The sequence below is a fragment of the Mauremys mutica genome, chromosome 2 (genome assembly GCF_020497125.1).
Source record: "Mauremys mutica isolate MM-2020 ecotype Southern chromosome 2, ASM2049712v1, whole genome shotgun sequence".
Taxonomy (NCBI): domain Eukaryota; kingdom Metazoa; phylum Chordata; order Testudines; family Geoemydidae; genus Mauremys; species Mauremys mutica.
In genome coordinates, this window is record NC_059073.1 from 75,694,636 (window position 1) to 75,718,613 (window position 23,978).

Sequence of the window (23,978 nt, forward strand, 5' to 3'; positions counted from 1 at the left end):
GAGCCCCCTGGACTGGTGGCCACGACCCGGGCAGTGTGAGTGCCACTGAAAATCAGCTTGAGTGCTGCCTTCGACACCCGTGCCATAGGTTGCCTACCCCTGGTCCCTGGTATTTGCATGGCACAAGCCCTGCCTTTGGTCCTTTATTCAATATTCCAAAGCATCAGGTCCTAAATTAACCAAGATCACCCATGTATCTGAGGGCAGAATTAGGCCCATAATCTTTTAACACCAGAAAAATTAGTAAACTCACCGGTTTTTCTTGTGGCTAGCAAGAGGTTCGGAGTCTAAGTAAGGAATGCCTTTCAGCTTCAGTAAGGAGCTATACAGGGACATGTTAAACCAGTCACCTATCATCTTGGCCACCATGACAGCCAGCATCACAAGCAGCAAGGACTGTACATCGTTCGTGATCTCTACCTGAAAAGGAGAATGAGGAACTTTCTGTTACTTTATTGACATATTTGGAGAGAACAGTGCTAGCGATGGCTGTGATGCATATCCAGTGGGAATTGGAACAAGACCACCAACTCCTGGACATAATATAGGGGTTAAGGTAAAAGGAAGCGGGGAGGGGCACTGCTCTCTTTCCCCACTGAAAGTAGAAGTGAACTCCTCATCCTTTAACAACTGCACTTATATTTAAAATACATTTGACTCCTAGATTTCAAGTGGCTCATGACAATCTCTCTCATTGGGCCAGAGTAAGGAGAGATGGAGCAACTAGATTTGTAACGCCTTGCCACTGTGACAAATACTTTCAAAGAAAAACAAACAAATCAGATTAATAATTTTCCTTTCTTGCTGGTTTCACGATAGATTAGGCAGACAGACCGTTTCCCCACAATTCTCCTTCCTGACAGAGCAAGCTCCTTGTACAGGCTGCCTGGGGTGGACATCATTCTAGAGGATGCTGGAGAAGGGAAAAAGAAGCCCCTAGCAGAAGCCCAGGTTCAAGACACACAAAACCTGAGGAGGAAGAACACTGGCAGTGGGACATTATTACAGCTACAAATATTGAATCGGTTTCCCCATGGTTAGGCATGCTTCTCTGGCAGTTCTTTCCTAGCAAAACAGCACCCTGCTCCTCATTCTCCCCAACCTCAGGGCTGACAATTGCAGACTAGACTGTAGATGCGTGATGTATGTGTGTACAGTGTGTTATCATAAAATAGTCTAAAAATCTAGTAAGAATAAACTGAAGGTAATCACTCTCCCTTTCTTTCTAAACACTAACTACATTTTACTATACAAGATGACACTCTTGGTTACAGGACAGCAGTGCAGCATCATAAAAAAAGTGACATGGATGAAACCAATACAATTTATGCCTAACTGACAACTGAGCCATTAACAAATATTTATGCTGGCTAAGATAATAGTACAGCATTATTCCATTGCAAATTTTCTTTTTAAAACATTTGCTTCCTAACAGTAATTTTTATCCAGTCTCCATATTCTCCAACTGACCATTATTTCCCTTGCACTTACATTCTAAAGATATGTTTTTCATTTCTTTTCCATTCAAACTTCCTTCCCAGTGTGCTGCGAGACAGACAGACAGACAGACACACACACACACACACACAAAGACCTTACTTCATTTTTAGATAAAGTGAATTACAGCATAATAGTATCTGTTAAACTGCAATATCGGCTAGAGGATAATAAGGACCCCCCCCAAAAAACTGTGTTCAAAGAACGTCAGTAAGCCTGCCTGATAAACTGGTAGCCTTAACACATTTGCCCGATGATTACACTCTCACCCCTATCCTGCCCTTGTTTCTGTGTTCCAAATCATATCATCAAGGGTGATTTAAAGACCACGAAAAGGGTTTTGTGTGGTATGCGTGACCTTCTACGACAGGGTCATGTGACTGTCCTTTCTGATTGGACATACTTAATATGACATCTAATAACTTTGCAGCATTCTTTGAACGTCTTCATAAGCCTAGAACCCAACTGCTTTATTTTTAAAACACCAGTAAAATGTCATTTAAAAGAAAAACAGCAACTGGGGGATTTTTAAAATTGCTTCATCTTATGTGCCACAACTCAGTCATTTGGAAGGAGACTCCATTGTGGATTTCTTTTAAGGCTATTTAAAAAGCATCTTGCTATTCTCCTTTATGGAAAAGCTTTTATAGAATTAATAGGCATAAAACCAACAGGATTCTACAGAAACTATTTTAAAAAGCAATAAAGAATGGTATTGTTCCTATAGAAGTCTTAAGTCACCATATAGAATTTAATAGAGCATTACATTATAGCATTCTCTACATTGGTTTATAATTCTATAGAAAGATCATTAGTTCTACTAAATTCTAAAGAACTCCTCATGAAGGACAGATGAAGAATTTTGCTAAGTGTTTCAGTTACACATTTATAATATTTACAAAATTTTAGCCTACAATGGTTATGGACAATCTTGTCTGTCCCACATATAAGCATGTTTGTGGTTCTTGCATTGGTCTGAACTCACATACACATGTTCTTCTTCAGTGTTTGTTGAATTCTCATACGTCAACATCAACATGGATTCCATCATCTATAATCTTCTTCCGAATACATTGAGATCTCATTCATTAAATTGCCTAGATCTCAACAGTCCTGCTTTATAATTAATATTAAGATTTCTATGTTCACTAGTTTTTAATCCCTTCTTCGGCTCTATTTCAACCTATGTGCTTTCTCCTTTCTTTCAGTTGCAGATGGCAGACTGTTCAACATACAGCAGACAAGATATGCACTGAAATAGGCAAAAGGTATTTGCAATAATGGGCCATAGCTGCAAAGTGCAGGTGCAGATCTGAAATTTCCCAGAGTTCTGGGGTGTTGTGATCCAGAGGTTTGGTTCAGGTCCTTCACTATAATGGTGCATTGCAAAAACATTAGCCACTGGAGTCTGTGAATTCTAACTACTGTTGTGCAATAAAGATATTAATTTTGATAAGACAGGCCTATGTCAGATGGCTGGGGCCAATTAATAAAGACAGGTCAGTAACCAGAACTCTTGCATGTCACATCTTTATTACATGGAGGCAGACGTAAACTAAATCTCTGGCAAAAATAGAGCAAATGAAGTTCCCCTGAATCTTCATTAGATAAGGGAACTGAAGGAGATGATTACAGTGCTTTGAAATTTTCCTGGAAGCAAGTGGTACTGAAGCTAAAATGGGGAAGGCAAAAATATCAGAGGCCTTGGGAATCATAATACATTCAAAGTGGAAATATGAAGGGGAGAGCAAACTGCTAAACAAAGTAATTCATAAATGTCAAGGAAACTTTGATCTGTGCAAGAATGTCACTTGATACAGGCACTTTTTCTTTTTTAACAAACCAGATGCCAAGTAAGACCATTGATGCTTTCCTTAAAGGCCTGATAGTCACACGAATTTGACTAGTTAACATATAGAGCAATTAGAGAACAAATTGTTTTTGGTTACCCCACACACACACACTCCTGTACACCTCCCTCACACAGGTGATGGACCTACCCAACCCTACCTACCCAGCGCTCTCCGCTCTTCATGCCTGACTGGGTCCCCAGACTGACCCGCCTCTACTGGTACCTGGCGCCACGTCTTCCCGAGGCAGCACATGGGGGGGCACGCAGGGCCACATGCCCCCCCCCCAGATTTCTCCCAGGATTCACACCAGAATGTAGCAGCAGCAGCCTTTCAGCACTGTGCAGGAGGGAAGGGATGGGAGCTGCTTCCAGCCACAGGGGAGGAGGAGTAGGGGAAGCGATGACCTGGCCCATGTCTTTGCAGAGCTCATCTCTTCTCATCTCCCCTTTCCCCACCTCCCACTCCCACCCTGCCATGTGGCTGGAAACAGCTTGTCCCTTCCTGCCTTCACAGTCTCGAAAGGCAGCTAACACTTCCAGGCTGCTGCTGGCCACCTACATAACTCAGCCACCTCTGGCTACAGTGCGGGCAGGAAGGGGTTAAGCCCTCAGGATGCATTGTACACCAGGGCCCAGGGAACCTGACTACAGGGGCTTCAGCAAACTCAGACAGAGAGGTGACTCAGCAGGGGAGGGTGCCTAGGGGATGGAGCAGCCTCGTGCTCCCTGGAGGCAGGACCCAGGGCGGAAGGGGGGGTGAAGAGGGTGCCCCAGAGGCTGCTTTGGAGGCTGCAGGTTTGGGGCAGGAACAGGCTGGAAATCGCTCACACACACACACACACACACACACACACCACTCCAGAACTTAGCTGAAGGGCAGAGAGGCTTCCCGTGGCAGTGCTGTGCGGGGCTTTGGCACATGCACACGGGCCAGAGGGTTTTCCCCGGGTGCCAGCCCCACCATAGGCAGTGGGAAAAAAGAAGGATCCTGTTGGTGAGTGGAACGCACAACGCTGGGTGGGATATGGAGGAGCAACAGGACTATAAGGGGTGAAGGGCAAATCAAGGAGAGGACAGAGTGGGGGGAGCATGTAAAGTGACAATGGGTGGGCAGCAGAGGAGACACATAACTGGCAGCCATTTGGCGCCTGCCCACACTCACCATCCACTGCAGCGTGCAGACAGCCCCAACTGGAAATGGGACGGGGATGGGGCCCTGCTGGCTGAGAGCTGGCACGCAGCTGGGGTTGCATTGACGGACCAGCAGAGGAAGTGGTCAGCCCTGTGCGCTGCATCTTTGCCCTGCCACCAGCTCCCTTGCACACCCACCCCAGCACCAGCCACTGGACCCCGCCACTCAGTGCTGGTGGGTGAGCGGCTGGAGAGCAGGAATCCAGCCAGCATCAGGACCTGCCAGTACTGGTGTGGGGGGGAGACAGAAAATACGGGACAATTTGCCCATTTTTAAGAAAAAGTCGGGACACCTGCAGGAGGGCTTAAATACAGGAGTGGCCATCCCTTTAAAAATGGGACATCTGGTCACCCTAGCAAGCAGTGAAAGACTGAAGTGCATCTCATTAAAAATGCACACAAAGGCACACAGAATACAAGGCTAGAACAAACAGAGTTTCAATTTGATTGCAATATACGGGGAAGGAGTCACAACACACAGAGGTGTCCAGCACAAGGGTACAGTGTCATGAGTACAATAAAACAATCACTCTGTAAAAATGTCACTAACTGCAGAGAAATGCAACAGCAAAAACCAGTCAAAAACATACAGCTGAAGGACAAAGTTCTGGTGGTGGTGATGATGATGCAAAGTGATGATACAAATTGGGGGTCTCGCAGTAAGATTTAAGAAGCAAAGAACTTGATTTGTAAAACCTCTGATGGATTCACGTGATCCAATATTTGACATACAGCACTCCTAACAACGCTTTATTAGCATCCTCAGCTCAGAGAAGCGTCAACTGCCCCCTGCTGCTGAGAGGTTCAAAGTATAGAGCCTTAAAGTGCACAACAGCAGCAACTCAGTCCAGCCCTGGGCCTGCACCAAAAGGAACTTTGGCCCAGGCTGGAGGATCATTATGCCTGCCCAGACTGTGACAGTAGAATCTTCAGGCTAATTACAGTATAGAAGGAGCCATGGAGCATGGAGGGGGAACAGAACAGCTGTGGCGTGTGGAGAGAGACAGAAAAGCAAGTAGGAGATGGAACAAGATAAAGACATGGAAGCAAAGGAAAGATAAGAACAAACAAAAACACTTACATATTCTTTCCAACCAGCATTTTAGGGGAGTTCTGCAAGATGTAATTTAGTTTTATATACATATATATTCAAAGTGGGCACACATTTTTAATATATAGCCAAACGTTTTTCTTTTTGATCTCTTGGGTGCAACAGGCCATGCCAAAAAATTCTTTGCCCAAAGCCAGATAGAGTATAGAAGCACTCTGAGCTGGCACTTCATAGATCAGCAAGCTAGTAAGTTTCACCCTGCTTTTGCTATGTAATTAGTTTACTAGCAAAATGTTTCAAAACAATATCTCCTTTTGTTACCCATGTCACTTTTCAGCAAGCTTCATGGCCCTGAGTTTCCCAGGCCTCCACATCATTATAATCCATTAGTGACATTCATGTTAGTTCGGTTTTATTACATAACACATACTTATGTATTTTATTAACAGCATCACCAGGCATAACACATCAAAGTGAGGAGGGCAGATGCTCAGGAAATTTTAAAAGATGCAGTTTACTTAAAACAGGCTGTTAAAAACCACCCCCAGTTTTCAATCAAACTATAGTTAACATGTTTCTGGGTTTTATTTTACCTCTGTGAATACAGTCACAATAGAACTTCATACTACTCAAGGTTGCTGATATAGAAAACACTTCCCCCAAAGATTTTTTATTTCCATTCATGAAAAAGTAATACACACGCAGTCACAAGGAATGAATCACTTTCTTCTAGTGAATAGTCATTTCTTATTTACACTTATCACAAATGCAGAAAAGGCGTAGTTCACGATTACATTCATGAACAGGAAAGATGCAAGTGACTGCAATACATATGACTATTCTTTCAAACATACAAGCTGCCTTCCTCATTGAGCAGAAATCAAGGAAGGGACAGAAATTACTCCCTCCCCAGATTTACAGAACATTGTCCATGGTAGGCAGGAATCCTTTGTAAGAATTCATCATTATTCTTTACAAATATAATATTCACCTGCCTGGAGGTTTAGAATTTGGGAAGATACTGAACAAACAGCCTCTCACAAGCATAAGACAATTTAGCGCTTCAGGGGAGAATTAAGCAATGGGCATTCTAGTCCTGCTAGGTCTTTAAATCCCATGGCATTGGGCAGCAACACTGGCACTTGGCATGCCCTTAGAGACCATCACGCTACAAAATTTTACAGAAAAAGATGCAAACACTTCCCAAGGAAAGCATCTCTTTTCTGACAAGTGGAAGCAGAGCTGTTCCACTTTAAGCATATGCTGCCATGAGCTGAATGCAGCCAAAAAAACACTTATAGCTTCAGCAGCTGTTTCAGTTCTCTGTAGTCAACAGAAACCTTTTGATCATTTCTCTCATTTTCCAGGAGGAAATGCCAACAAGACTGTGATATGACCACTTAATACCTCTACCCCAATACAACGCTGTCCTCGGGAGCCAAGAAATCTTACCACGTTATAGGTGAAACTGCATTATATCGAACTTGCTTTCATCCTCCGGAGTGCGCAGCCCCGCCTACCCAGAACACTGCTTTACCGTGTTATATCCGAATTCGTGTTATATTGGGGTAGAGGTGTATCATTTTATTTATTTATATATATGTGTGTGTGTGTGTGTGTGTAGGTGTAGCGGTGTGTGTGTGTGTGTGTGTGTGTGTGTGTGTGTGTTTATATATGTGTGTGGATATACACACACACACACACACATAAATAAATAAAATGATACACCTCTACCCCAATATAACACGAATATATATATCTCCTTTAGGATAAAGGTTTTAAAGCAGTAATGGTTGTACCTATGCCACCCCAGTCTAAACGTATTTGCCAATGTCAGTACCAGCTCATGGGGTACAGAGATTTGCATCAAAAGTTTCCAGTAAACAAACTTATTGAGCTATATATAGGATATGATCAGGTTATGTATTTTTATAATTTCTTCATAATTTCTTCATAATTTCGTGCAAAGCACTTGAGCCATCTTCTCTCCCAAATAATAATATATCTACAACACTTCTGACTATTGGTTGGATTGTCAAACTCCCCCCATTTTAATTTGGGATCAGGCCATGAGGAAGGCCTTCTCAGGGTAGGGACACCCCCTAAGCAGGTTTCCTAGTTTCTCTGTGTAATTGTCTTCAACATTTGGAGAACAGATACCTGTTCAGGACAGTTCATCTTTAAAGAAAACTATCCTGTCTAAGACCATGTCCATTAATAGGAATTCTTTTCTGACACCATTCATCTTCAAATTAGTCTGTAAATGAGTATGTTTATTACTTTATTCTTACATACTGATAAAAATTCACTCTCTAAGTGGTTCAGTAAGCATAAACTGATGAAAAACAGATTAAGAACTGTAAAGTCAGTCACTTCCTTAATAAATCATCTCTGCTGGAGGTAGCTGTAGAAATGGGATGCTGAGATATAGTAAGCAAGAATAATAAATCCTCTCAAAAGACTCTATTGTCACAATGGTCCTGAAAAGTTATGATTTCCAGCTCCTCGCGCTGCTGAAAAAGATTACTTCTTAAAGCATCTCGCATATGGGAATTGTGCATCAGACTCCACAAAGGCAACACACCCTGAGTAGATTTACAGTTTGTAAGGACTTCATGCCAAATTACAAATGCTATGAGAACTGCACAATTAGGAAGATTCTTCTATTCAGAGTTCGCAGGTCCTCAGCAATTCCTGGGCCGTGGAAAGGAGTGAGGCGTCTCTAGCATCCTAGAGACAAGTAATCTCCAGGACCCACAAATGTGTAGCCCAAATATCTAAAACCAGGGGTCTGACAAAGCTCAGTTCTCTAAAAGAAGAATGGCGCTTCAGTTCAGGTTGCAGGTCTCCTGACTTGAGCTTCAGCTTTGGCCCCCCTGCCTGGAGCGGTGGGGCTCAGGCTTTGCTCCCACCCTTCACCCCTCCTCAGGTTATGAAGTAATTTTTGTTGTCAGAAGGGGGTCATGGTGCATTGAAGTTTGAGAACCCCTGTACTAAATAAACCCAGATTGGGCATTGTATATTAACCCAGGTAAATACCCTTCAACTCTCCTACCTTGCAATTGAGCTAAAAATCTTTAAATCGTTCACAGGGATTACTTGCTTATAGGAAGGAGTAAGGAGTGGATCTCTGTCCAATTTAAGCAGTACTGAAACCAGAACCTTTCAAATGCCCCTGTCATGAGCCGGGTTAAACCTTGTTATGGGCTGACCTAAAACCTTGTTCAAACTGATGTGTGAATGCACCCTTCACTTCAGATACAGTAGTTATGAGACAGTTAACAGCCCACATCTAAAACAAGGCCTAATAGATCCTGCCCAGGAGTTTTGGACTGTAAGGGGAGGGCTTTTTGCTGAGTATTGGGGAGGAGGAGCTGATGTAAACAGAGAGACTCAGAGGAGGAATAAGCCTGTGAGCACAGTGTGATCCTAGAAAAAGCTAGAGAATGTGCTTTTGGGTCTGGTGTTGGCTGACGAGTGTTCGTGGTGCTGTGAGCAAAAGAAGCTGTTTCCTGCTATTTGATTCTTTCTGAGTTCAGAGAAACAGGACTTTGTACATTCTGGGTTAAAAAAAAATGTATCAAAGACATACCTTTGATTATCACCAGTTTCTACTCCCAACTGGAATATCCCCAGGCCCCTAAACTTTGACTAGCTTCTCGGGTAGAAAAGGGGCAGCAATCCAGTTCTGTATATCATTAATATATTTGAGGTTTTGTGATTATCCTGAAGTGTAAAGATCAGTAATGGCAATTCTGAAGTGTGGATAATTTGAAAAAAACTGGAGTTAATTCCATTTATAGATTTAGAGATTCCAAAGCCAGAAGGGACCATTGTGATCATCTAGCCTGGCCTCCTGTATAATACAGGCTTTAGAACTTCCTTCAAATAATTCTAGAGCATAAATTTGGGGCATAAACACTAGCATGTCACCCTTTCTTTATAAAAGGTGCTAGACTTCATAATCTATGAGGCTCTGGTGCTGCTTTTTGGAATAAGATGAACTATAGTAGCTCCTCCTGACAGCAAAGAGAAGGCAGAACAAAACAATTGTCCTACCATGAATGTCTGAAGGCCAAGACATTTTTAGAGAATAGGTCTAAGTAGCATAGTATAATTTAAATTCCCATAGTTGAAAAATCAGACAACTGAGTGACAGGAAACCAGACCCCATCAACACAACTTTTGTGAAGCATCTAAGGTGTTGGGGTAAAGTGTTAATTGAGCCCTAAAGTATTTTAGTGAGACTGGCTGGTTCACTAGACATTCTAGCCCTGAGAAGAACTTGCTGGGTGAGTTTCCAGTTAAGTAAGCACTTCCTCTGGGTCAGCAAAGAGAAGATGCTTCCCTTAAAAAATCCACTCTCAGCTTTGTAGGAAAAATATGGTGTTGTTAAGATTTCTTTCACTAAGCTTGCCCTTGCTTCTTCAAAAGACTTGCACTTTTTTAAAACCTTCCAACCAAAACTAGTAGGGAAACAACAGTGCAGAGCCCTTGGTGGTGGTTTTGCCAAAATATTTGGCTGCTTGAAGGACCCTGACTCTGAGCCAAATCTGGCCTTGAGTTACACCACTGTAAATTTGGAGTAACTCCATAAAAGTCAAAAAAGTATCTCTATATTTACATGGGCATAGCTGAGAACAAAATTTGATCTTGTCTTAGGAGTGGATGCATGTCTGCTCTTGCTAGCCGAAAAGCAGCCTCTGGGTGAGGTCCCTGTAGTATGTGCCTTGTCAATGACTAGTGGTGCAGGAAATGCTTCATGCTCCAGAGATTTAACTAGCAAATCCTGCAGAAAATCCTCTACAGTGCCTGTGTCTGAGCCCTCAGGTAGTTCCAGCAGCCTCATATTATTTCTACGTGACCTATTTTCCAGGTCATCTAATATTTATTTATACCAAAACAGTTCTTTCTTAACGGCAGGAGTTTCTTTCCTACTGCTCTCTCTCAAGATTGCTGATGCGCTTGTCCAGTCAGTTTGATTTCCCTTTAATGCATTTCATTGTCTTGAGGTGTGTGGTGGTTGTTTTCTCGCTCTCTCTCTCACACACACACACACACACACCTGTGTTGCCATCAGGACAGTGAGGAAAGCCTTTTACAGCCCTCTCTCTCTCTCTCTCACTGTCTGCGTCCCCTCAGAACTGGGTGCAGCATTCCTAGGCAAGGAGAAGGAAGGGGAAGAGGAGCCTTGCGAGCAAATGCATTCTTCTCTTACCATTTCGTTTTGGGGCTTAGTGTTACATTTGGCAGAAAGAGCTGCATCTAGAAGCTGTTTACATTGTACTGCCTGCCGTTTTAATATAAAACATTTTTGAGGAGGCTGGTGTGAGGTTAAAACTGGGCTGGAAGGACAGAAAGACAATACAGCTCTTTCAACAAGCCTGACCGCCAAATAAATGTTTTAAAGACGTTTTTGTTGATAGCATCTTCTAACGTTCATTTATAATGTTCTCTTATGTTTTTCCATAAGGGATGCTGTTATATATCAATGTATGGGATAGGGGCTCTTTTCCCACCCACGTCTTTTAAAAAAAAAGAAAAATCTACCTAGTTACTTACATGGCCCTTATCACCCTAGTACCTGAACAACTCACTCATTAATGGAGTTTATCCTCACAGCACTCCTGTGAGATAAGGAAGTACTATTTTCTCCATTTTACCACATGGGCTAGATTTGTGTGATCTTGGGAAGTCCACGTGGTAGTCAGTAATTCAACCAATGTCTCCCAAATCACTGCTCAGTGCCATTCATCTTCCCAAGCATTAGTAAAAATTAGTGCTTGTAGAAAGTAAATAACAGACAGGAAAGGAGGAAAGATGCTCCCGTGGTTGGAACACTGATCACAGCAGTGCAAGTTTCTTCACTGATATGCTCTGACCTGGAATGACCACTTCTCAGACTGAACCTCCACTGGCATATTTGGGGACATTTCTTATGGTCACACTACTGCCATTGGAAACTCTAGTGTAGGCAAGGCATAGGATCTTCATGACCATGTAACTGAACCCAGAGCAGGTCTTGATTCTGCACATCATTTGTACAATGTTACATGTGTAAGTACAAAAGAGTGTTGAGCAGGACAGCAAATACAAGAGAACTCAACTCTGCATTCACAAGAGCACTGCTGTGCATCTGCTAAGTTACCCCTGTCTCGGAGGAGGAGCAGCAAGGCCAGAGAGGGAAACTCAGTAGAACTAGTCACAACATTGTGATTCCCCATCCCCTCGGGAAAAGTTTTTTCCTTTTGGTCAAAAATATTTGAGTTTGAGACAAACAAAACATTTTCTTTTTGGTAGTCTGAAACAGTGAAAACACGAACAATTTTGTAGAAAACAAAAACAAACCAAAAAAAACCTTAATTTTTGACCAAACCCCATTTTTTATAAAAATACTTTTAGTTGAAAATATTTTGACTAGCTCTAGAGTTCAGCATACTGAACCCTGGCCATTTGCAATATTGCAGAGTGTGCCAGTATATGTATTATAAACCCCAGGGCTTTTTAATTCTGATGATGATAAATACTCCACGCTGAAAGAAACTTGCTGTACCAGACTTTGTCCCAGAAATAATTCATTTTCTCAAAATTTGGAAAAAATTTGTCTGTATTCTAGAGTTACATAAATTAAAAATAAAATATAGCTTAATGGTTTCAGATACTTTTTATGACCATGTAGCTTCAAAATTGATTTAATTTGGAAACAAATTACATTTGGCAAGGATTTAGTTTGTAGCAGAATCCAACTGCTTTTTGTAATTTGAAAGAAATTAAAAACAGAGAAGATATGAATTAAAAGTAACTTCTACACAGTAAATTCTCATGAATTTTCATACTACATGTCCCAAATGTATAATTATACAGTGGAATATATTAGATCATTTGATAAATAACCTTTAAATCTACTGTAAGCCATGGTCAGAAAAGTGACTATACAATGATATCTTCCTACACTACAGTTCTGTTTTCAATGCGTACTTACAGCAGAGATGAATCTGAATGGCAAAAACCAGCTCCAGGTCTGAACTTTCCCACAGTACAAGGATTTTTGAATCTTGAGTTTTGATTTTGGTCTATTTCTAATGCAGAATCATGTCTACTTATTTAACTAACAAAAAGAAATGTTACTGCATTTTATTTCAGGTAGCCAAGTGTGTACCACTATCAAAAACACAAACCTGGATTTTCTTCTGGCTTGCAATATCTACTCAATTTTTAACTAAATTCTATTCTAGCTGTAGAGACGTTTCTCTACTGGTAATTATGCATGAACCAATAAGAGCCAGTTTGACTTTTGGATCACAGGTTGAGTTTTCAGGGCCAGAAGATAAGGAAAACCCCCACTTATCTAAACTATAAAAAAATTTATGGTACCAGTGTTAGAGCTGGTCAACAAATCAGCTGTTTTCCCTGCAAAAAATTTTCATTTTTTGTCAAAAAATCAAAAACTCAAAATTTTGATGTGGAAATGCTGTCGCAATCCCTCATGGAAATTATCATTTCAGAGCCTCCTGTGCTCCCATTTTTTCTGTAGATTGAGCTCCCTGGCCAGACTACATGTCCCATGATGGACCACAGTTTTCTCCCTTACTATTCCTCTGTGCTATATCACAGAAATCTCTAGCCATGGAGTATCATGGGAGATGTCATCTGGCTGGGGAGCCCAGTAAACAAAGTAAAATGAGACAACCAAACCATAATTCAAGTGAGGAACTGTGGCAGTATTTCCAAATAAAAATGTTTGAGTGTTCAGTTTCTTGAGGAATAGTCAGAATTTTCCATGGAAAGCAGACACTTCTTGCAAAATAATCTGTTTAGTCAAAAAACCAATTTTCTGTCAGAAAATAGTTTTGATATAAAATGTGCAACCCACCCTAACCCGTTTGACTCTATAAACATGGAATTCTGCCATGCCATTTTTGCAGTCACTTTATTTGCTGTATTTAACTGCAAGCCTGTTTAGGTCTATCATAAACATAAAACTCATTTATTTTAAAACAGTCAGTAACTGTTGTGCTGCTCTCACCATACAGGAGACCTTGGGTCAGTTCTCAGCCTAGGCACTTGCTCAATGGGCCAACAAGGACTGCTGGTGCAACAAAAGCAGAACACTCGTCTCCTGAAGGAAGTGTTTGTGATCAGGCAACACCTGTTAACCACGAACCTTATTGCTTTTTAAAGGCATGACGACCTCTGAAGGGAATCCCATCCTGTCTCACTAGGAGGCCAACACTTCTCATTTTGGGACAGTGTTCTGAAAACAAGATTTATAGGTTTTAAGGCCACAGGGGACCATTAGATCATCTAGTCTGACCTTCTCTATAACAGCCAGTTACCCCTGTACTGAGCTTAATAACTTGTGTTTGACATGCACGTATCTTCCAGAAAGGCATCCAGTCTGGATCTGAAGACTTGAAGAGACAGAGAATCCACACCCACTTTGGTAGTTTCTTAATCTTTGCACCATCCTCTCTAAACCATTCCCACTGGCTATTGCCAGCTCCAGGAGGGAAAGTTAAGGCCCCACTGTAGGGGAGGGCAGGCACCCCAACCTCATATCTCCTGCTCTTCAGAGGTCTACACCCCATTACTCCAACTCCTTACAACCTGATCCTCAAAAGCTCAAGGTCAGCCACCCCCACACTCTGGAAGAGCATGAGGCACCAATGGGCAACCTGAACTCTGGACCAATTCAGTTTGGGGGCACATGAGAAAATATTTAACAAAGAATAATGCAAAATAGAGAAAACTATGGTGTCAAAGAGAAACACTTGCAGTGGGGAGTTAGTGGATGTTTTAAAGTCAAGAGATACCTTGATTAAAAAGGAGGGTATAGGAAGAATAGGATTAATTACTACTACCCCTCCCTTACAATAAATCACTGGAGCTAGGGAACAGGTAGTTTGGAAGGAAGAGCAGATGAATGAGTCTCTCCCCCACATATGCAGACCTCACACTCCTCACCCCCAACTCCTTCCTGGTCATTCAGCTTGGGGGGGGGAGGGGAAGAACCCCTCTCCCATCACTCTCCCAAGTAACACCCAGACCCCTTTATAGGTCCCACCTCCATCACAAGTGAGAAAGTTCTCATAAAACCACAAAATAAGGGGGAACATCTAGGCAGAAAACTATGAGACTGAGAATATAGATCATCTAGGCTACAGTTCTGCTACCTGTGTACTTTCTCCTGTCTCTGCCAAAATAGATGCTGCCTATAAATTAGAGTCTCAAAGAGGGGAAGTGAAAGAGACAGATACCGTGATGATTAGCACAATATAAAACATAATACAGTAGACAGAGTGTAACAGCTGGTGCAACTGACAGTGTGGAGGAACGATTTGAGTTCTGATAGGAACACTGAACTCCCCAGGAAAACAAAGTCCTTCTTGTCAGAGGACAGACTATTTATGAGTTTTAAAACATTATATGGACTACTGGGCATTTCAAGAACTTGAAACAAAATCAACACAAGTAATGGATGAAGAGAATGACATGGAGCAAAATCCTTCAGAAACAGCACAGAATAAATGACACACAAGCTAGCAGAGAAAATTCACAGAAATGCCACAAGGTAAAACTGGGGAGCTTGAAAACAAACCACAGCTGCTGGCAATCTAATTTGTGGCTCTTATGTATCCCAGAGCAGGAGGCTGAAGTGGAGAATACACAATCCAGCTACTCACAGCCTGTTACAAGGCACATCTATAGTGGCATTTTTCTTGAATCTCATCAGGCTAGAAAGTACACTCTGATGTTTACAGTCCACGCTTAATCTGAGTGCAATAAGTTCCATGATTTTATTGCACAAACTAGCCATTTTCACTTGCTAAATTTTCACCTGTTAAACAGGAGAACTGGGGTCCATTATGTCAACCCTGCTCATATAGTGCAGAATTGATTTGCCTACAATGATGCTGCTGCTTCCCTTTATCCAAGACAGTCTCTTTACAGATGGCATAGACAACCAAAGTCCCTGCCATTGACTATTAGATTCTATTTTCATCATATTGCCTCATGTCACTGTCTGTAATGTATTGCCAGACTGAGAGCTTCACTCAGTAAAGGAAGATTTAGAATTTCTAGTCAGCAAGTTTAGTGTTTTCAAAGCTTTCTTGTTTTCAGGAACTCCAGCTTTTATCAGATCTACCGTAGGATGCAGCTCATTTAAAATCCAGCAGATTGCATCCTAATAAGTATTTGGTTGTCTGAGCACGTGCCTCCTATTTTTAAATCTTTCCACTGGCTTCCTGTCAAAATTCACATTGATTTTAAATTCCTTATACTTTATATTTTCAGCTTTGAATAGCTGTAGCCCATCTTCCATAACCAGTCTGCTGTACTTACACATTCCCAAACATTCAATTGGATCTGAATTGTGGATCATTTGCTTTGTGCTATAATCTTGTCTCTATTTAGGCATTTCTAAGATGTCCATCACTACAGTATGTACTGCTGGTGCTAACATTTGATGCATTACCAGAATCTCATGTGAATACTCAAAGGACCCACAAGCCTGTTGAAAACACTTCTCAATACGTTCACTTGTACCTTCTAGTGCCCTGCAACATTGCTGTGAAGGATGCCATATAACATGTACTATTAAAATCTATGCTTTCACCCAGTATTGGCAACATGACCTAGATTTCGCAAGAGTGCCATAGCATGATGGGGAGTAAGGAGACAATGGATAGACTCTGTGTCATTACCATCACCTAAGATTTGACTGCTGGGTTGCAATACCTGACCAAAGCTGAACTGGAAGTGCCAGGATTTCGCATATGTAATATTTAAATATCCCATACACTTTAGGCTAAAAGTTAAGCTTTTGAAAAAGCACGGTACTAGAAGGAGTAAAGGAACAGAAGCTGATTAAAAATAGCTTTACCTACAGATTAAGAGAAAAAGGGTATGCTAAGAGTACAATTTGGGTGCCCCTTCCACATTTTAGTAGGGCTGATTGGAAATTTTCCAGAAGGAAAAGTGCTGAGGATCTCTACTTCATGGAAATTTTCAAAATGTCCGAATTTCCCCATGAACTAGAAATTTGGAGTTTTGGCCAGCTCTACATTTAGATGCTCATACATCAATAGGAAGTAGTGTACATGAAAAGAAAGGTAGACCAGATACAACTATTCTCAAAGTATAGGACAAGAGGTTCATTTGCAATGTTCTTTGGTTGACTAGAAGTAATGCCCTGCCAACATGCCTCAGTCTTGATCTGGGTACTTTTGGGGGTGAGATGCTAGGTAAGTCTCCATTCCCCATAAATCTTTGGATTCGCTGCTGAGCTAGCATCAAATGACAGTTAGTGCCATTTGTGCGATATGAATGCGTGTCCATTAGGAAATGGATTGAGACAATGTCACACAGTCTACTGAACAATCATCAGATGGTTAGCAATTTTAATTCACTACCAGGGTTCCCCTACCACTCCCAAGCCACACGCTTATGCAGCCACACCCTCTGCTGGCAGGGATACAGTAAGAGGGTGAAAAGGTAGGAGAGGAAGAGACTCAAATTCTAAACTGGAGGTCTGGGAGTTGTTCATTCTGAACACAGAAAAAAATTAAATGAATATTTCTCATTATGGAGTAGAGTCAGATTCAGACTGGTGCCCCAAGGTTACATGCTCTGTATTCTATTACCAGGCCACTGACCTATCCAGTCCTCTGAGTATATTTTTTGTTTAATTTTGCTTTATGTAAAACTATGCTTGCCCTTTCTTTGCTGAGCATGAGGGAAATCTTCTGAGCCCCAAGGATATTCCACATTTTTTCCTTTTTAATCACCCTTCCTATAAAGGCTTCATGTCAAACAGACCCTCCCTCCAGAGATGGAGCATTGTGTATAGCTCAGGGGTGGGCAAACTATGGCCCGTGGGCCGGTACCAGACCGTCAAGTCTTCAGATCCAGCCCGCGGGATTGCACCCCGTGGCGCCGTGGGCTTAGGGTGACCAGACAGCAAATGTGAAAAATCGGGACAGGGGGTGGGGGTAATAGGAGCCTATATAAGAAAAAGTCCCAAAAATCGGGACTGTCCCTATAAAATCGGGACATCTGGTCACCCTACGTGGGCTCCATGCTGCTCTCAGAAGCATCCAGCACCACATCCCTGCGGCCCCCAGGCAGGGGAGAAAGGGCTCCGTGCCTTGCCCTTGCCTCCAGGCACCACCCCCCACAGCTCCCATTGGCCAGGAACGGGGAACCGCGGCCAATGGGAGCTTCGGGGGAGGTACCTGGAGGTGTGGCAAGGGCAGCGCATGCAGAGCCCTTCACTGCCCCCTCCCCCAGGGGCCTCAGCAATTCCTGGAGCGGAGTGGAGCGGGGCCGGGGCCGGGGACAGGGCAGGCATGCAGGGAGCCTGCCCTGGCCCCGGTGCACACCATTGCCACTCCAGAGCTGCTTTAGGTAAGCAGCAGCAGGCCTGAGCCCAAACCCCTCCTGCACCCCGCCCCCTAACCCCCTGCCCTGAGCCCCCTGCCGCACCCCACAACCTTCCTGTGCCCCAACTCCCTGCCCTGAGCCCCCTCCCGCAGTCTGCACCCCTGCCCTGAGCCCCTCCTGCATACCCCAACCCCTCCCACATACCACACGCCCTCCCGCACCCCAACCCCCTGCCACGGCCCTGCATACAATTTCCCCACCTAGATGTGACCCTCCACCCAAAAAGCTTGCCCGCCCCTGGTATAGCTCCATCTAAATGCCACCAACTCCATTCCCCGTATCCACTAGAAGAGGCAGCCCTTACTGATAAGGTCTTGGTGTATACACAGTTTTGGACTGATTTAATTATTTCAGGCAAGGGTGTGATTTTCTATCAAAATAGTTAAATTAGTGCAACCCCTAGTTTAGATATCAGCATAATAGTGCCTTATACCTGTATAACTTCTCCCCTTCACTTAGGGAGAAAGCTATGTCAGTATAACTGCATCCACATTAGCAGGGCTTGTAGCACTTTACTTATACTAGTTAAAGAGAGACCATTTGTCTGGAGACAAGCCCTGAATACAGGATTTGAACTCTAATCTCACACCAGGACAGCGCCATCCTTCCTTTTTAACACCTGGGAAGCCATGCAAGTCAGATACAGCTTTCCAAGTATCTGAACAAAAAAGTTACCGAGACAAAATCTATTTCAATAAAATGTGCTCCTGCCCCCTGAGCATCCTCTTGCAGTGAACTCAGGACAATTATGCAGCCTCAAGAAACAGGAGGATGTGGGGACAGAGGTCTTGCACGTCCTGTAGTCTCCAAGGGAAACATCACCACATCTACTATTTGCCACAAAGGGCAAACGATGAGGATCAAGTGTCAATACAGGGGGGTAGAAAGAGGCAGCCAAGAAAGAAGAGGTGGCCAAATGCCTGTGGGGTCTACCACAAAAAGAAAAGAAAGCATTTTACAAACCTGTTCGCTACAAGCCCCACATTCATAACTGTTTCCAAATGGAAGGCTATGTGGAAAGCCAAAGCAAACATTCCCAATTCTTTTTGAACCTATCAGACTATATAGGAAAATATGTGCATTTTATGGTTTGGGGGCACAACCGTATAACTATGTTTTTGCATTGTCATGTCCAAGTCCTTTTATTCCCCCTCAAAAATTAATATTTCCTAAAGCAATACAGCTATTTATTTTGGGTGAACTTGAATTGAAGCACAATTTCCCTTTGCAAAACAACAAGGCACAGAGGAGTTAGAACATGACACCTAGGGGATTTCAGAGCACACTGCAGTGCAACCATAATCATTTTTCTGGTGCCTTTTCAACTGATTTTTGTGCTGTTGTCTTAGCAGTTCAATGCTAATTCTGTATGCTCATAGTTGGCACTCAGAAAAACAGGAGTCAGGGAAGGGAGGCTGTAAAGAACAAAATTTACAGTGTCTGCCTCTTTATTAGAATTGTATTAAGCACAGTTCTGGCTTCATCATGCAAAACTGGTAAGTGTTCTGGCAAGAAATAATTTTGAACTTCCCTACTGTGAACCACAGCCTTTCAGGCACCAAGCTCAGGAAGACGTCAATCAACTGCCTTCCCATTGAGGTGCTAGATCGGCAACAAGCTCCTAAAGTGACAGGATACAAATGATATTTAAAGTGGATTTTCATAGAGTCAGTAAATCCAGACGTCCCTAGCAAAGGGACTAGGCTAGTGCCATCTTGTAGCTTTCAGAAAACTTAAAGCAGCTGTGTAGGGAGTAACTATCCCAGCTCCAGTTCCTCCAGATTTCACAACCAGTCACAATCAACCCTGAATTTTCAATACCCCAATTTCAAAACAAAAAGGAACATCTATAATCTGATAATCAGCAGCAGAACCCTTTAGCACATACACACTTAAAAGGGAAGGGAGTGGGCATGGGATAGAGAGGGCTTCAGTAAACAATAGCATCTGTTCATCATTTCATAATAAAATAAGAATATTTTATGTATACATAACACTTTTCATCCTGAAGGAGCCAAAAAATGCTTTACAAATCATATATATAAAAAACGTTACTGACATGTAACCACCTCTGGGTTAATGGTGACAAATAGAGCTGGTTGGAAAAATTTCAACTATAAACTGTCAGAATAGACAGTTCCATCAAAAACACAATGCTTTGTTAAAACCCTGTGGATTTCCCCAGAAATTTTTTTCAGAAGAAAATTGGTGGGAAAGGATTCTGACAAGGTCAAAATGTCCTTTTCAACATTTTTTGAACTAAGCATTTTTTATTTTTCATTTTATTTTATATAATATATTATAATATAATCATGATAATCTAGTCGGACCTCCTGCATATTGCAGGCCACAGAACCTCACCCACCCATTCCTGTAATAGACCCCTAATCTGTGGCTGAATTACTTAAGTCCTCAAATCATGATTTAAAGACTTCAAGTTATAAAGAATCTGCCATTTACACTAGTTTAAACCTAAAGTGACCCTTGCCCCATACTGCAGAGGAAGGTGAAAAAAACCCAGGGTCTTGGCCAATTTGACCCAGGGGAAAATTCCTTCCAATCCCAAATATGATGATCAGTTGAACTCTGAGCATGTGAGCAAGATCCACCAGCCAGACACTTGGGAAAAAATTATCTGTAGTAACTCAGAGCCCTGCCCATTTAGTGTCCCATCATTGGCCATTGGGGATATTTGCTACTAGCAGTTTCAGATCAGCTACAGTCTTATCATACCATCCCCTCCATAAACTTATCAAACTCCATCTTGAAGCAAGTTATCTTTTTTGCCTCCCACTGCTCCTCTTGGAAGGCTATTCCAGAACTTCACTCCTGTGATGGATAGAAATCTACATCTAATTTCAAGCCTAAACTTGTTTATATCATTTGTTCTTGTGTCCATATTGGCACTTAACTTATGGCACTGATGTATTTATAGAGAGCAATCACATCTCCCCTCAGCCTTCTTTTGATTAGACTAAATAAGCCAAGCTCTTTGAGTCTCTTCTGATAAGGTTGGTTTTCCATTCCTTGGATCATCCTAGTAACCCTTCTTTTCACGTGTTCCAGCTTGAATTCATCTTTTTCAAATATGGGTAACCAGAATTGCACACATTATTGCAGATGACATCCCACCAGTGCCTTGCATAAGGGTATTAAACATTTCCCTATCTCTACTGGAAATACCTCACCTAATGCATCCTAGGACTGCATTAGCCTTTTTCAGAACCACATCATATTGGTGGCTCATAATCATCCTGTGATCATCCAGTACACCCAGATCTTTCTCCTCCTCTGTCACTTCCAACTGATGCGTCACAAAAGCATAAGAACAGCCATACTGGATCAGACGAAAGGTCCATCTAGCCCAGTATCCTGTCTTCTGACAGTGGCCAATGCCAGGTGCCCAAGAGGGAATGAACAGAACAGTGATACATCTCCTGTTGACCATTCCCAACTTCTGGAAAACAGAGGCTAGGGACACCATCCCTGACCATCCCAGCTAATAGCCATTGATGGACCTATCCTCCATGAAATTATTTAGTTCTTTTTTGAACCCTGTTATAGTCTTGGCCTTCACAATATCCTCTAACAAAGAGTTTCACAGGTTGACTGTGTGTTGTGTGAAGAAATACTTCCTTTTGTTTGTTTTAAACCTGCTGCCAATTAATTTCATTTGGTGACACACACACCCCCAAGTTCTTGTGTTATGAGAAGGAGTAAATAACACTTCCTTATTTATTTTCTCCACACCAGCCATGATTTTATAGACCTCTATCATATCTCCCCTTAGAAGTCTTTTTTCCAAGCTGAAAAGTCCCAGTCTTTTTCATCTCTCCTCATATGGAAGCTGTTCCATGTCTCTAGTCATTTTTGTTGCCCTTTTCTGTACCTTTTCCAATTCCAATATATCTTTTTTGAGATAGGGCAACCAGATCTGCATGCAGTATTCAAGATGTGGGTGTACCATAGGTTTATATAGTGGCAATATGATATTTTCTGTCTTATTATCTATCCCTTTCTCAACATTCTGCTAGCTTTTTTAGACTGCAGTGGATGTTTTCAGAGAACTATCCACAATGATTCCAAGACATCCGCACCCTATAGCAAAAATCCTTGTTATTACTCCCTAAATGCATGACTTTCCACTTTCCACTATTAATTTTCATCCCATTTCTATAACTAGTTTACAAGGTCATAAAATCATGACATTTTTAAGACAAATCAGTTAGGGCAGACAGGACATTGGTTTAAGGTCCCATCTGAATGTTTTTTGTGCTTACGCAAACACACGCACACCCACACACTCGCCGATATCCATGGAACATGATTGATGTACCTTGGGAGAATGAAATGTTGAGTCTTTCCTGACAGGATCTGAACTTGTGGTATCCACATTACTTATCTTGTCTAATGTGAATTTCAGCCAACTCAAGTCTCATCTGTCCCTCCCATTCTCAGCACAACTAATTGCTCAATCCTTAGGCACAGGTATTGAAACCAGGTAGGCTAAGACCTCTCTAATTGTAATACTTTTCCATTTAGCCTTTAACTTTGTCTCCAATGTAAACAGTGTGTTCTAAAGAAAAAGTAGGAGGTACACAACAACAAGTGGGGCACCCTGTTGTGAGGGAATCTCAGGAGTACACATACAAAGACACATTGTGCAAGACCTCCCTCCCCACAAAAGTCACCCCTCACTTAAGGTGTCAGATATTTAAATATAATAATCCATGTTTTAAAATTAATAAAAACAGAGGCCCTGGATTCTGCTCCCTTGCTGGTACGTTATTGATACCTCTGTTACTATGACGACAAGAAATGGATTCTCTTGTCTCTAAATTTAAGTGCCAATTCCAAACATATTTTGCTAATGAAAATCCTTGCAAAAACACCCCAAGAAAACCAAAAATAAAACAACTAATACAACAAGCCTCCCACTTATGAACTTGTGTCTGTGGGGCATGAGTGTGGAGTTTATTTAGTTGTGACAGTGGAAGATTTAGGCCACCCCAGCCTGCAAGTTGGCCAAATATCTGAGAACTTAATACATTTACCATGATAACTGTGAGGGAGATGGTTAGTCTTGACACACCGCTGAAAAAAGAAGCAGCGCCAACAGCAGCAAAGAGTCCCGGATCAATCCACGCCCCTTGTTCATTGGTCTGAACACCAAAAATGGACACAAGAATCAGGCCAACTATCCTGCCATATAAAGCTCCTGTGTACCTGCATGTGAGGAGAAGAAAATGAGGACACTACTTTTGCCAGACACATTATTTTCCAGGATGTTTTTCTTCTTCTCTGCTAACCCGGCATTTCATTCTGTCTGCTCTACTTTTGTAACACAGCACTGTTCCAGTAGCACCAGGGTCCTTGGAGTTATGGGGGCCCAACCAGCCAGGCAGCTGGGGGAAAGTAGGGTCTGCTGGCCCCACAGGGCAGGGAGGAGGCTGGGCTGGGGGACCCCAGGCATGAGCAGTCAACAAGGATGTGTGCAGAAGGCCTGGGGGAATTGCAGTGCTGGGAGGGGAGGGCTCTAGAGGGGGAAGACATGGCAGCCACCCAGAGACAGAGCACTAGGTAAAAGCATGGGCCACTTTGCATGGGGCAGGGAACTGGGGAGACAACAAGCAATGGTTGGGGACAGGGAGAGCTGGGGGAGGCTAGTTCAGAGCTGGGGGTGGGGAAAGGGGGTTGGAGCAGAACTGGGTGACTACGTCTGTTAGTCTATAAGGTGCCGCAGGATTCTTTGCTGCTAGTTTAGAGCTGTTGAGGGTGGGGAAAGGGGACTGGAGCAGAGATGGAGGCATCTGAAGCAGAATTAGGGGGAGGAGGAGAAGGGGGTGTGACAGGATCCCCCCGGGGTGCAGCCTGGGACAGTGGAACTGCTCTGCCCTCTTAACTCTCTCCAGCCTGGGCTGTGTCTCACAATGCTTTGCTAGT

At 42.6% G+C, this 23,978-nt stretch overlaps 1 protein-coding gene across 1 annotated transcript in view; it reads right to left on the reverse strand.

Moving 5' to 3' along the window:
* Window positions 1-23,978, reverse strand: part of LOC123364773 (chloride channel protein C-like) — a 104,716-nt gene that overhangs the window by 45,194 nt on the left and 35,544 nt on the right. The window contains exons 11-12 of the mRNA XM_045007151.1: window positions 23,090-23,261; window positions 254-420 (exon numbers count right to left, since the gene is read on the reverse strand). Coding sequence (XP_044863086.1) covers window positions 254-420; window positions 23,090-23,261 — 339 coding nt within the window. The remainder of the gene's footprint in view (window positions 1-253; window positions 421-23,089; window positions 23,262-23,978) is intronic.